Source organism: Grus americana, chromosome 15, assembly GCF_028858705.1.
Source record: "Grus americana isolate bGruAme1 chromosome 15, bGruAme1.mat, whole genome shotgun sequence".
NCBI lineage: Eukaryota > Metazoa > Chordata > Aves > Gruiformes > Gruidae > Grus > Grus americana.
The window spans coordinates 15,666,637-15,681,262 of NC_072866.1; the positions used below are offsets into that span (position 1 = coordinate 15,666,637).

At 43.2% G+C, this 14,626-nt stretch overlaps 1 protein-coding gene across 4 annotated transcripts; it reads right to left on the minus strand.

Moving 5' to 3' along the window:
• Positions 1–36: 36 nt before the first annotated feature.
• Positions 37–13,704, minus strand: DAGLB (diacylglycerol lipase beta). Of its 4 annotated transcripts, none has more exons than XM_054842438.1 (15): positions 13,401–13,517; positions 12,903–13,108; positions 10,602–10,776; positions 9,686–9,947; positions 8,450–8,575; positions 7,341–7,468; positions 6,257–6,383; positions 5,809–5,892; positions 5,306–5,383; positions 4,823–4,903; positions 4,600–4,727; positions 4,043–4,111; positions 3,874–3,946; positions 2,816–3,069; positions 37–1,375 (listed from the first exon to the last, which is right to left on the minus strand). In XM_054842438.1, the coding sequence occupies exons 2-15, from the start codon at positions 13,027–13,029 to the stop codon at positions 1,183–1,185; spliced, it is 1,905 nt and encodes a 634-aa protein (XP_054698413.1). In that variant the 5' UTR covers positions 13,030–13,108; positions 13,401–13,517; the 3' UTR covers positions 37–1,182. The 4 variants fall into 4 exon arrangements, 3 of the variants coding, with proteins under 3 accessions (XP_054698413.1, XP_054698412.1, XP_054698411.1); XM_054842437.1 differs by lacking the exon at positions 12,903–13,108 and adding an exon at positions 12,699–12,850 and having other exon boundaries at positions 40–1,375; positions 13,401–13,704; XM_054842436.1 differs by having other exon boundaries at positions 40–1,375; positions 12,699–13,108.
• Positions 13,705–14,626: the final 922 nt, after the last annotated feature.

Consider the following 14,626-nt stretch of genomic DNA (forward strand, 5'->3'; position numbering starts at 1 on the left):
GAGAGGAGGAAGCCCCAGCTGGGCCCTCACTGCTGCTGGGCACAGGGCCCCAGCCATTCCAGCAGCTCTGAACCTGTGACTTGTGTCTCACTGAGCACCCCGACACCCTGAGACAGGTTTTTGAGCACAGTTTATTTTGGCTCCATATTAAGTATCACAGCAAGAACATCCACACAGTTATTCTTAACCACATCATCTTACTTGTACTTAATTCTATAATTTTTTTTTTAAAATAAGAAATGCTGCTGAGCCTTAAAAAAAAAAAAAGTTAAATAGCTGCACACCAGAAACAAGGATTTGACTTTTTTAAAATCAGTATGAGTGGTTATACTTTTTTTTTTTTTTTTGGCCAGAATTATTAGCTCATTGCTGACAGTAGTCAGAGCTCGTGACTAAAATGATACCAGGGCATGAACATTCCTCCCCCCCCCCCCCCATTAAGCAGTTCTGGTATTAGGTTAGTTTAAAAATCAATAACAGTAATCATGTGGATCAACAGATACAAAAGACAGGTAGATAAAGAAATATTGCACATGTACATCCAAGCAGCATTTAACCCACACTGTCCCCCCCACCTCCCACCCTCCGTAAGACAAACAGTGCAATCAGGCAGAGGGGGCTGGTGGAACCCAGCCTGGGCAGCACCTGGCCCCAGCACTTACCCGCCTCCAGGCGCTGGCACAGCCCCCACACACTGCAGCATTGCTGTCCTAGCGCTCCCTTCACACGGTGCCCTCCAGGCTTTGCAGAGATGGGTCGTGGGGCACTAAGACACCAAAGGGACTTTGAAGCAGACCGAGATTTTTTTTAATTTTATTTTTTTTTTCTGAGGTCTGCCACTGTTCTGCTCTAACATGCCCACCAGGCTGGCCTCACACACTCCCTTTGGTCAAGTACACAGTTGATGCCTCAGCTCTCGTGCGCCAGGGTCAGGCTGAGTTAGGTCTTCTCATACTGCTCCGGTTTTGTAAAAGCTCAGCCTTCAGTGTAAGTGCAGAATCTGTGCTTTCACCAGCATAATGTTACTCGAGCTCGCTGCAGAGGCAAGGAAGGGCCAAAGACCCTCCTTTATTTTATGCAATGTGAGAGCAGTACTGAAATCCACTTAGGTATGACAGTGGAATGTGTCCTGAATACTTGCAACCTGCAATAAAAACCCCACACCTCGTCTCCGAGCTGTGGTTATACTACATTGGTGTTACATTCTCGTGTTTGACAAGAAATACATGATCCACGTTCTTGAGACAAACTGTTCAGAGCTTTGAGCACAACATCTGGCATGTGGTCTGTTATCATCTTGGGACTTATTAAAATGCTGCTGAAGACTGTTTCATTTGACCATCTTGCCATGTATTTAATATCTGAAGAGCACAACCTAAAAAAAAAAAACCAAAACAACAAAACACCACAAATACAACAGCTCAGACTGTCAGAACTGGTGCTCAATGCCAAGCCTGGAACACACAACCTGAACACCTCTGACCTTGGACCCTTCTCCCAGCAGGAAGGTGACCTCCCAAAGTGCTACAGCCCTGACCTGGACTGGAAGCTGACAATGCTGCCACTGCTAAGGAGCAATCAAATAACCTGCTCAAAGAAACACGGATACAGTCAGGGCAAAGGGGGTGAGGTGAGGGGTTAAGCACTGCACCTTCAAACAGTCAAATTTAGGGAAGAAGACACAGTGGTAGCAGTAGGAGACTAGACACTAGATTTAATGCTGCACATATGATGCATTAAAGATTTTATTTTACAGAACGGTACATGATGGGGGCCCCTGTGCTAGTCAAGAAAAAAACATGATTAACTGCTGTGCTGCAGAGTAAATGAAAGAAAAGAAATGAACTCAAAGTAAAGTAGAAGAGCAGCCATCGAGAAAACCTGACCAGGTCACAGGGGTTGAAGTATCTAACTTGTAAAACCCAGTATTAAAATCATTAAACGTTAAAAAGATGTGAAGCTTAAATAAGATAGTAATCTACTGAATGGGAGGGAACAAAGTGGATTTCTTCTCCAGCCCTTTTCTTCCCTCTTCTGTAAGTTAAAGATTTTATTTTCATCTGTAAGATGGTCTTGTGCAAGTTACAGATGTTCTTATTTCTGTTTCAGAATGAAAGAAGGGAGGATATCAAGTACTGTCCAGCCTGCGGGCTGTTTCAGGTTGTTTTGACTGAAAAAAACCCAACATCAACCAACCACAAACAAAACCCCCTTGAACACAACACTGCCCCAACAAAAGCACCATCCCCACCCTTCCAGCAGTTTCAGCTTTTCTGTTCTTTGTCTCACCATCTTGCGACCACAAAAAAGCAGCAGAGGACAGGAAACGAGAGGCTGCACGCGCACGCTGGGGCAACCGGACTTCTCAGTCTGGCTGGGCTGGTATTGGGGCCAATATTTTGCCTCTTTCTCATCATCAATATTCACATGACTACGCAATAACTAGGTACTTTGTTATCACCTCACTACTACCGGGACAAAAGGCTGCAGGATCTGCAGTCTGGGCAGGAACTGCAGCATACCAAAGCTGAACTCAAATCTTGGGATTTAAAATCATCCCCTGAGCACACGCAATATACAGGCAGAATCAGCTACACCGGCATAAAGAGAAACAGTTTCCAGGGCTCAAAGCGACACAGAAAGCAGCAGGGAGGCAGAGAATAAAAACTGAAAAGCTGGCCAACGCCTAACAGCCAAGGATGGGTACTGGAGATGCAGATGAGCAGCAGAGCTGGAAACACGTACTGCGAAAGGGAGAAGGAGCTTGAAGTAGATTTTAGGAAAACAGGACAGCAGTATTCATTGTTCTACTTACTTCCTAGAGCTGGATTCTTCTACAATATGGATAATCTTTCCAGGAAGATACAGACGAGGATACTGAGGTGGTGAATTTAAGTGCGATTCATCATCAAGGGCATTGTACGAAGGTGACCGACGAACCATTAAACTCTCCTCAGCCAGAAGTGGCTGGGTGAGGGCATCTTGGTTTCTGCCATCCAGCTCAGTTGGGAAGTTATCTGGATCTCCTCCAAATACTTCGTACCAACACCCACGCAGCAAAATCTGGTACTGAATTCAGAAAGAAAAGCAGTCAAATTGAGGGCTGACGTCTCTTCAAGTAACTTATTCTAGTTGTGTGCTTGCATGCACGTAATCTGAAACTACAACTAAAAGATTACATATGACTGTATGCACATGCTCCATAAACTTTTCGTTTGGTACGATCTCTTTACTGAATTTCCCCCACAGTAGTATCTATTTCCCCAATATCTAACCCAAGCCACCAGTAACGCTACAGAAAAGATTACAATTTTTACCAGTTGAATTATTCTGTGTGGATTCTGCTCTGCAGACTGAAGTTTTCTTGCACCTCTAACTGTCCATCATCATATTCTGTATTTACAATGTCACCCAGGCCCTCTACATGACCCCTGATCCTGGGACTACATGGAAATCTTGTGGGTATGGCAGATTTAACTTCAGATGTTCAGAAATAGCAGTTCTGAGTCTTTAAGCCATTCCTCTACACCTCCAGTATCGCCTTGCCTGACACCACACTGTTCCAGCACTTTTAAAACTTCAGTTTCCTTTCTCAGCAAAACTAGCAAACAGATCATTGCAGGTCTTGGATGCCGTGCACTGGTATCTTCCAGGTCTTCTTGAATCTTAATTTCCAACAAGACAGCTTTATAGGATAAGAGACTAACATGAATGTCGCTGAATTAAAACCAAACACTTTTGTTCCAAGACACAATTCTAACTCTCATTATTAAGATCAAAAATACACACACACCAATTGTCACCTCATTAAAGCTGGGGCTTAACCCAGCTAATGATTCCACTGACTGTTAACCAGGAACTGCGTTTAGTTACCTTGGGTCTGTTGCAGTTTGCCACAATTCTCACTATTCTCCTCTTTAAATCCTCCATGTTGGGCATACTTAACCTGTTTAAACACAGAGAACAAAGTAAAGCAAAGCCTCCTATTCCCTGCAATCTAACCCGTCCCTGAAAGAACAGTTTAAAAATATTTCCATCTCACCTTGCAACAAGGTCCTTTCCAACAATGACTGAAACAATGAAGTGCTTAGTGTAATCTGCAAGTGATTTGCTTTAAAAAAAAAAAAGACACTCTTTAGATACACTAAAGAGACAGGCATGCTTTAGTTTTATGATGATCATTATCATTCAATAAAAATACAAATATGTGGCAACAGCAGCAGCGTTTGCAGTCAGCTCTTCAGCTGGCTTTCAGGCCCCCTTGCTACAGATGACAGAGTAATTTCAATGCTGATTATAATGGTATGTGTAGATGTCAAACAGGCCAAGCTAGACTAGTCAGGTGAGCATTTTACTTCCGAAAAACATTTATTTTAAACTCTAATTATAGTATCTGACAATATTCACTATATTTCATTCTGTAATATTCCCACAAGAACTCGACTGTAACTCAAGATGGAGCAAATTTAATTCTAGTGGAGAACGTATAAACAAGCTCTGAACACAGTCAAGCCCAGAGTTACCATCTAACATTATTCTTCAACTACCTTGAAGATTTTTACATCTTAGACATGGAACCAAACAACAGAAGCCTCTTACCTTAAAAGTCCTCCTGGAGGAGAAAAGGCATAACACCTTAATGTTGGGAAAGAGTTCCTGAGCATGATCGCCAGTATAGAAGCTGTTCCACCACCCAAACTGTGACCAACTATCACAAGTTTATATTCCTATAGACAGAAACAGAAGACTGAAGCATAGACAGACACAGGAAAAGCTTTGTGTAATTCTTCTGGCAAACCAAATTATTCAGAAGGTAACTTACTGGAGCAATTGTGAAAGCCTGGTTTAAAATTCCATCATTTATTAGCTTTCGATAGATGTAATTTGCAGCTTGAGTTATCCCCTGCAAGACAGCAATTAAAGTTAGAAGAGAAGGGTGTATCTAATCTGAAGTGTGATACATGTATACTTTAAACTCGACACCATCACAGAACAACTTTCCTTTTGCAAAGCTGGTCTTCTCTTTTAACATGCTCCTGACAGAGGTGGAGTTATAACCAAGTGTTCTTGTACATAATGGTTAACAAGTTTATGTCCTTTAATTAAATATTCCAAAAAGTCTGACAAGAGGATTACAAATTCTACCTTGCAGTTCCAGAGGCAGTATTTGATGCAACAACCAAGTCACTAAAATAATTTGTGCAAGCCATCTCACAAGAATAACTCTTCTGTTTATCTAAAGGACGCCAGGAGTTCATAGCTTTCTTACCACTGAGATTTGTAAACAGCCACAGACTGCACGCACCTTATGCACAAAGCCATTCTCTAGAACATCCTCCAGCGTCAAGTCCTCACAATCTGCTGACAGATCAGTGAGAATGTCCTGTAAACAAGACAGCTTTTGTGAGACGTCTCTGCAGCTTCGTGCATCACGGGTCACGCTCTGCTACTCAACACTGTCACAGGGACATCAACACACTGCGTGTAAGCAACAAACCACCACCCACCCAAATACACAGAGCAAGCACAATTCTGATTTCAGCAACTACTTCCAAGCTGCAAACACATGTGTTACAAACACACTCCACTCGCGTGGAAAGGAATTACCACTGCCCGCCCTGCTGCTCTCTTCCAAGGGCACAGGAATATTGCCCATCCAAGGACAGGAGGGCTTACAACTGAAGCCTGGAAGACTCATACCCACGAATGAGTTATTTTTACATGTGCCAGTGTTAACACAACTTCCTCTAGATACCAGGAGTTCACCCATTTCCATAAAGCTAATTATTTCTACCAGATGGATGATACCTCAAAAGACAAGGTTCCTCTCACTGCAACCACAATAGCTTCTTTTTTGTGATCCAAAGCAACAAAAAATGGAATCTCATAGATCTGGAGGGGAAAAATGTAATCAGTAGACAACAACTTTTTATAAGAATAAGCATTTGTTCTCACCTTCTGAAAGCTCTCTTATTGAGCTCTCTATTGTATTATGGAAAGAAGCTGAATTATTTTCTTATGAAGTTATTATAAGTGCCTTTTTTGCAATACTGAGACAGATTTATGTCAATGGTTTTGTGACTGTTCCTTCAGATTAGAAAAAAAAAAAATCAGAACTGAATGTTTCGGGGCCTGTTTCATTTGGCTTTGCATCTTGCACTTTATAAATGCTGAAGGCAAACTAGAAACTTCACCCCTTGCTTTCACTGAATTAATCACTAAGGGTTTTTGCTGAATGCCTGTCCAGATTGTTTACCTTGTTATGAAAACTGATATGAATGAAGTCTCTGTACTGCAGTCCTGTTATTTTTAGGATGGATCCAAAGTGAAAGTTATGACGATCACTGCCAGTTATATCAGAATCTGTTGGTCTATTTCCGCAACTAACAAACACAGAAGAGAAAAACTTTCATGTTCCAATTTTTTAGGTTTCCTTTCAAGGAATCAAAAGCTCTTTAATTTTTTTTTTTTTTTTTTTTTGCAATAGTACCAGTAGTCTGATACAAGATGTTTCCTCTGCCCACAAACCTGGTTTTGCCTGAGCAGTGTGCCATACATTTTCAGTTCAAGGACTGGCAAATACACCACTGCTACAGGACTATCAGCAGAGCAAACAATGCAGTAAGAAGAGAATTCTTAAGACTACAGGCCAATGACAGAAAATACAAACAAGCAAAAAGGAAATTCAAAACAAATTCTGTACAGCAGGCTTATCTCATGTTTTATCCATTGTATTATGTGATAATTTAAAGTCATTTATATTTCAGTAGGTTCTATTTATATTTCACATTACTAATTAAGAAAATCACTGTTACAGTCACAAATGTCAGTGGTCACTTTGATATACAGCAATCCTACACAGCATTATGCATACTTCAGTACTGACTGCAAACATTATTTTTTTTTGAGCAAAGGGATTAAAACGGAGGCTGGAGGGACAGGTTAACTTTTGCTAATTCCTTTAAAACAGGGAAAACTGTTGATACACTTTTATTTCTGTATGTACGTGCCCAAAAAGTCGCTCTAAAAAGCCTCATTTTAAAACACGTTTGGTTTAATTCCAATTCTTCCTTTGTCGTTTTGCTAAATTAATTTTATTTCTCTCAGTGACAAACTTTTCTTAAGGAAAAAAAGCTAATCTGTTTCTGAGGGTGGAAAGACACTGGAATTTTGTTTCTACTGAATTTGTGAAAGATAACTCTACCAGTCAAGCTCACATATCCCAAGAGTGATATAATTTAATGCAACAAAAATACTGCTATTGAAACTACTTTATTTCTGCTAATGCTAGTTAAATAAAAGGAAGCTATGTGGTTTTAAGCTCTTGATCAAAAACCTACCAGTCACCATTGAGCTTACAGAGTGCAGTAAATGGGTTGGTGTATATGTAGTAGGGCCAGCCATAAGCAGCTGCAGCAAACAGCATATAGTGAGCAGCATTCTCCACTTCGATATCCAAATCGTCTGTCTGAAAGGACACAGGGAAAGAAAAGAAAGGAGAGAGAGGAAGAAAGGTGCGTCAGGCAGCCCCAGAATGAAACCTGAACACAGACTTGTGAAAATCAAGGCATGATGAAATACGCACTATCCAAAGGAAAACCTCAATGTCTAAGAGGAACTAAAAATAGCCACTCGTATTCCAGGAAAAACCCCGTGTTTATTTACATAACTACACAGCTCAAGAATTTCTCATTAAATCAGTTTCTTCCAAGACTTATACACTGATAAGCTCAATACCGAAAACACCACTCACTCCAAATACATTACTAAGGGTGTCAAAGGAATGGCTGAAGTAGCCAAGATGTAGCAGATCTCTCTGGTAGAGACTTTTAAAGCATGACCCCATCATACTGGCTGGATTCAAAAGGAAGTTGACAGAAAGGCACTGAAGTAGAATTACATACTTCTATGAAACAGAGACCAAAAGAAGGTAAAATAATTTACAAAGGCATTTTACTACAGAAGACTAGCAAAAGTCAATTAGCAAACTGTAACCCATCATCTGCAAGCATTTAAAAGATGCTTTTTTTGCTTCTTACCTTTTCTGGATATTTGCAGCAGACATAATTTAAACAGACCACAATATTAAAAGACTAACTTTTCAGTTCTATGCAAATAGTACTAAATATTAATTTTCCCCCTGTTCCCTTTCTCTCCCAGCTCTTCAACAACAATCAAATGTCCTAAATGGTTCCTTTTTGCACTTAATTCTCCATTCATATACAAGTTCTACGTACACAAAAGCAGGCAAAGGTTTTGACTGCAAACTCATCAAGATATTTTCACTGCATTTACTAATAATTTAAATTGTTGTGAATTTTTATAGTCCTGTTTAATTTTGTTAAAAAACCAAACCCAGAAACTCCTTGCACAAAGCACTGCATTTCAATTTGATCTGGCATGACCTCCCAGATTAATTGCACCAGAGGCTGCAACAACCCTATCTTACCACGAGGGATGATGGAGAATGACACAGGACTTCTTCAGGCTCTTTTGGGCAACTTTCCATTTTATCTTGCTCTTGATGGAGCAGAGTCAAACCAGCTGCTATGTCACTTGGCACCAGATCAGTGTCCTGTACAAAGAAACGAAAGAGCACTTAAAACCATCCCACACCTCAACACGGTAAAGCTACCTCATAAGAAAATACACAGGGAATTGTATTTTTTTCAGTTTATATAAATACATCTCACTCAGAGAAACATGCATTGGAGAAACAGGTCACAGCAGCATCAAACCTCCCATCCCTTTTGTACATACTGAATGTTTTCTTCGATAAGACCGATGACAATTCTACACATGGATTTCATCACTTAACAAAATACCCGACAGAGGACCTGCTCAGCCATACGGCAAATAATGACCTAGACATTATTGGTCACTGTTCTACACCACTATGTAGAACACCACATGGAGAACAACTAAGAAGGATTTTACACAAGAGAAGGCTGAAGGGTTTTTATTCAGCTATCTGGGGCAGACATCTCTCCGTATGACTTACACCCTTTACCCTATAAAGCACTGAGTAGGCCGTAGCTATAAATCAGCATGTCCAAGTACACTTAATAAACAAGAACTACTCATCTTGAAATCATGAGCAGATTTCAAAGTCAACATAGAACTACGACTGCCCAAGCAGTAGGTGACATAAATTCGAGCTAAATTAACACTCTGCTGGCTCCGGTTTGGCAGACGCTCTCTGTTTGCAAAAAGCAACTTCCTGCACGCGCATACTCTAGTCTGGTACGTGCTCAGAAGTGGGAAGACTGCCTTAATGTACTCTGGGGCTCTTTTTTTTTTTTTTAACAGTCAGAAACTAGTCTGATTCTTTGCTGGGGGTATGACTTCTTACTCTTCATCAGTAGGAAAAACGCCTGAATCCTCACATATCAAGAAGAAACTCACCCTTTTTTCTGACTAGATACTCACCTAAGGAGAAAGAATACTGTTTTCTCACAGCCCTTCATGCTTGCAAAGGGACAAAAACCTTTGTTAGAGGGAGGGAAAAAATCAGGGTTGTATACCATGCATGAGAATCATCTTTAATTTTGAAACTGGCATATTCAAAAACTGATTTCAAGGCACAGGGTAGCAGGGAGCTCTGCCTGAACAAAGGTACGTGTGTGTTACAACACCTGCAAATTCAGAGTTAGTCAAAACAGAACGTAAAAGCTTTCCATCTTACTGAAAAGTAGTTGCGGAAAAGCTCTGCGATACTCGTAAAAGCCACTCGATGGTCATCATCTTGCACAATACAACAACACAGTAACCGGATTCTTTTCTCCCAGACTCTGGTGGCAGTGTTCTTCACGTTATACAGCAATTGTCCTGACTGACTGCTTTCCAGGTTACGATTTACGCTATCGGTGAGGTAAAACGTCTTTTTCCCCCCAAGCGGATCAAAGACGATTACAACTCCAATGATGGTAAAGATGATGATAACCCAGCTGCAAAACAGAAGGAAAGTGGGATAAAAAGACCGCAAAACCAGATACTTCTGACAAGTATGCAAGAAAACACAACTATAGATCTTGACAGACAGAAAACAGTTAGGTATGAAATACTGCATGAACACCATCTGTTTCTGTCTTAAGGGTGCATGTTTTGTTATCGGGCTTTCAATCCGCTAGGCACAAGAACAAGGCTGTCAGCTCATTTCACATAAGGCACCAAACTCAAAATCACAGCTCTGTGCTTCGGAAATAGAAGCCCAGATGTGCAAAGGCTCCATTTTTCACTACCAGTTAAGTGATCTACTTATTACCCTCTTCACATTTATCCAGTTTTCTACCTTCCCATCTACCCTTCTTACCCTTTCTGATCTTCACCTCCTTTCCTTCGCTCTACCATGTGCTCTCTCAAAGCAAGTAGCTCAAGCTTGTTTAGGAAAGGATACCAACTCATTCTAGCTGTCTAGATTTAAAAATTCTTCTCCTTTCACAATGAAATTCCTTCTGTGAGAAACCACAATAATTTATAAGAAATACCTAAGTCTCCAACCGCTGGAAAAGCCTTCAATAAACACATACAAAACCTACATAAGAAGTGTTTTCCATTTCACATACACAACCAAGCTTAGATTTGGAGGTAAACACCTTTACCTTGCAATAACTGTCCCAATGACGACATTTATCACAGTCTTCTCGCAGTGCACACTGCTGTCTGACACCCACACAGCTCCTACAACAGCCCAGATGAATTCAGGCAAATACAGAAGTAGGCGAGTATAAAGTAGCTTGGGAATTGATTTTCTTGGGCCTGGATTAGAAATTGTTCCTGCAATTACAGGGAGAAATTGAAATTCATAAGAACTGCTTATGAATGCATCTTAAGTATGTAAAATCCTCCCTGGCTATATGAACTGAGCTTTACAGAAAGTAAGAAACTTAACTGACACTATGAAATATTTTCATACTAATGGAAAGCTATCGCTGAAGCTGAGAAAAGAAAAACAACGATGGGTTTATAGCAGTGATTCTTAGAATGTACTCTACTAACACCCAAAATCACTCTCCAGTCAGAAACAGTTCTGCAGTGAACTTGAGGCTGTAGCGCTGTGCCCGGCCTAAGGCAAAGCTGCAGACTGGAGTGTTGGCTTACTACAGTTCCTTATAACTTCTGGTGCCTGCTTTTATTATTATTCTATTTAGCTTTTAGTTGGCCGCATACTTCATTTTTAGATGGTACTTTGCTGGGCTACAATGAAGTTCTGCATACTGGGTCACTAAATAATACATTCATTCACATTTTTATTTAGGAGAACAAAAGTAGGACCATCTTAGCACTCTTAGGCAATAAAAAAAGGGAGTAATTTTTGGCCAGCTTAGCTCCTGAAACCAGTTTGTTGATCACAGGGTAATGAGGTGGTGCAGTGGGCGTGCTCACGTGTAGGCAGGATAATTTGTAAAGGCTTAAAACCCTGCAGAGCAACAACAACTTTGGAAACGATTTTCCAATTGTAAAGCTGTGGTTCACGTCCAGTGACAGAGCTGTTTAAAAAGCCTTTGATCCAGTGGTCGCTTAGTCCCATTCCCAGGTTGTAGCCTGTACCGCAGCAGCACAGTTGCTTACACAGACACAATCAGCTGGAACTGTGGCTCCTGAAAACAACTTCTTCCCTTCCCCAGCACCACAACCCAGTGTACGAGTTCTCCAGTCAGGTTCACTGCTGGCATCATTAATGCTCACGTCAGTACAGTGCAAGGGGTGATGCAAGAACCACTGCTCCCAAATCCACACATGAAAACCACAGTCCAAGACATCTCACCATTAATTTTCTTGGAAATTCAGTCTCAGAATTCTTCCAATTTTCAGTTACAACAGCCTCGTAGCTGTACTTTTATACTGAACAAGGCTCTTTTCTCTCTGCTATTTACCGTTACATCTCTCACCTCCTCAACTTTGATTAATAGCATAACTTGGCTAACCTTCCCTTCTCCAGAAACTGGAGGAAAACCAGTGGTTAGATTCAAGGCCAGGATTATCATCCACATCTCTGCTCTGTCAGACTTTCTCTTCTTGCAGTCTTTATGCTTCTTTCTACTTAAATAACTTAAATACTCTTTTACTTAATCCCAAATCATAGAAGCATTTCTATGAATGACTAGAAGTTGCCTTGGTTCCTTACTTCTGTTTAGCCATTCACTTCAAACTCTACGTCCTGTTGTATTTAACAGTACTTCCTGTGTTAGTTTTACTATGACATTTACATGGATCACGTTCCTATGTGGGTTTTCCCCTCAAGTAACCCACTGCAGTTAATGAACTTTCGCAAGATACGACTAAATCTGCCTATGCAATGCAAAGCTAACATGACACTGCAGATGAGAACTTGATTTTGGATAAATTCCCCTAAATTCCTGTCAGAGAGGCTGAGCGATGTTCCATTCGAGGTCATGTACTGATGGTGAACACAGAGGAAGTTTTCAAGATGCTCTGACAGCAATGAACATATTGCAGTTAGTTGCACTAAGCTATTGTGTCCATCTATTATTTTAGATTCCTGGCTAACAGAAGCAATACTATCAAAGCAAATACACTAATGCTGACAGTTTCTCAAGTTTGACTACCATTAAAGCACTTGATTTTTTTTTTTTTTGCATTTTTTTAATGTCAACTTCAGGTTATTACAATCATATATATTACAATACATATATATTACAATCCTACCAGATAAATATAAAATATTAACTATTTACCTTGCATACTGACGTATACAAGAGCAGATAATGCACATATGATAAAAGCCAGGAGAATGAGGAGGACAAGCAAGTAGCTGTGCAGTAATCCTCCCCCGGGACAGCTGAACTGCCCCTTATGAACTGTGTAAAGAGCAAGAATCCCAATCCACCTACAGGGGAGCGAGATAACAACGGTTAGAGCTGGAAGGGAAAAGCGCATACTGCAGAGCGATCGCCCGATGAACAGTTTTCCTCTTAATGAAAGCATTCCACAAAGATTAGTACAAATGGAGCTGTTATGTAAGGAATTCGTCAGAACGAAACGACTCTCCGAGTGCTCAGCAGTCATTACAACAAAGTCGTTTGCAGACCGAGCAACAGGCGCTACTCATTTCCACAGAGCCCAGGCCGATCCATCACGTTAACTCCTGAAGCAACGAGACCACATTAGCACTAGTCAGCGATTAAACACAACCAAGCGATTGCGGTTCCGTGCGTACCACAGGCAGCGCGGTGATTCTGCTGCGTTACGTGATTACAGGAGGCAAGGGGCTCTATCGCAAAACCGCCGCTTTCCTCCCCGGTGATGCAACGCCTCAGCTGAGGGAGGTAACGCCGCAGCTCGCGGCCGCCAAAGCCCGCCAGCCGCAGGAGGAAGCGGCCCCCGAGGCGAGGCGGCGAGCGTCCCCGCGGAGGTAACGGCCCGGCGCGCCGCCTTACCACACCAGCCTGACGAAGAGCTCAAAGGCCCCCGGGAGGACGAAGTCGTCGCTGCCGATAGCCCAGCGCCGGCCGAACACCACCAGCCCCGGCATCCTGCGGGCCGCGCAGCCGCCGCTCCGTCACGGGCGCCCGAGCACCTGCGCCGGCCACTCGCCCGCGGGCAGCGCCGCCAGCCCCCGGCCCGCCCGCTCCCGCAGGCCACACCGCCTACCCGGGGGCAGGCGCTACGTCACGGGAAGGCGACGTGACGACGCAGCGCCCCAAATTGCCCTGCGGCCATACGCCCCCCCTCCCCCAACCCCGATTGGGCCGCCCCGCGCACGCGCCCTGGCTGACCCCGGCCTTCCCGCCGCCCCGCGCGCAGACGGTTGGGCGGGGCGGGGCTTTGCACCCAGGCGCGCGCGGCGGCCACAGGGAGGCGGGAAGCCCGCCTTGCCCCGCTCGGGCACCCTGCGCATGCGCCCCGGGCGGGGCGGGGGCGATGGCCGGGCACGGCCACACCGCCCGTTACGTCGCCAGCTGCCTAAGGAGGAGGCAGAGAGCGAGGGGGATGCGCGCGGGAGGGTCGGGGGTAAGGAACAAACCCTGTGCCAAATACCTGCGGATCCCAGCACCCCGTCCGTCCCGGTGCACCCGAAGGATGGCAGCTCGGCCACCATCACAGGCGCGCACCAGAAAACCGGCAAACGGCCTAACAGCTGCGTCAAAAGAGAAGTCGGCACATCGGCGCACGTCCTCGAGGTGGGAGGCGTTACGGCTGCTCTCACTCAGCCACAGCTGCTGGCTTTTGGTACAGCAGCCCTGCTACCTTCTCCCACAGGCCCCGTGCTCCTCCAGCACAGTTCTGAGCTCACACTGAGACAGCGCATCCAAGAGGGACGCTGCAACCGAGTTAAGAGGACAAAGCTGACAACACGGAAGCAAATAACCCACCCAGATGCTGAAGAGTGTTCTCTCTTAGCCCTACGGCTACCCGTAGCACCAGGGTTCTGTATTTCGTTAGGGGGACTGACCCTGGTTTCAGGCAACTCTGGCAGCAACGGGATACTCGGCGGAGTAGCGGAGACTGCAGCATCTTAGCATACATGCAGCAAATAAAAATCAACTCTCTACCTTTGGGGTTAGGAACGATAACCAACACTACTAGGGAGATAATGACTGTAAACAAAGTTAGAGAAGATAAATGATTTCATGAAGATAAAACATACACAAGCACCAAACCC

Excerpts from the sequence above, each read along its gene's own strand:
- DAGLB (XM_054842436.1), bottom strand. The coding sequence starts at position 13,029 with ATGACTGCTGAGCACTCGGAGAGTCGTTTCGTTCTGACGAATTCCTTA. Across the intron at positions 8,576-9,685 it reads TTTTCCGCAACTACTTTTCA|GACACTGATCTGGTGCCAAG; the intron begins GTAAGATGGAAA and ends TTCTTTGTACAG. Across the intron at positions 5,384-5,808 it reads GAGGAACCTTGTCTTTTGAG|GACATTCTCACTGATCTGTC; the intron begins GTATCATCCATC and ends TCTTGTTTACAG.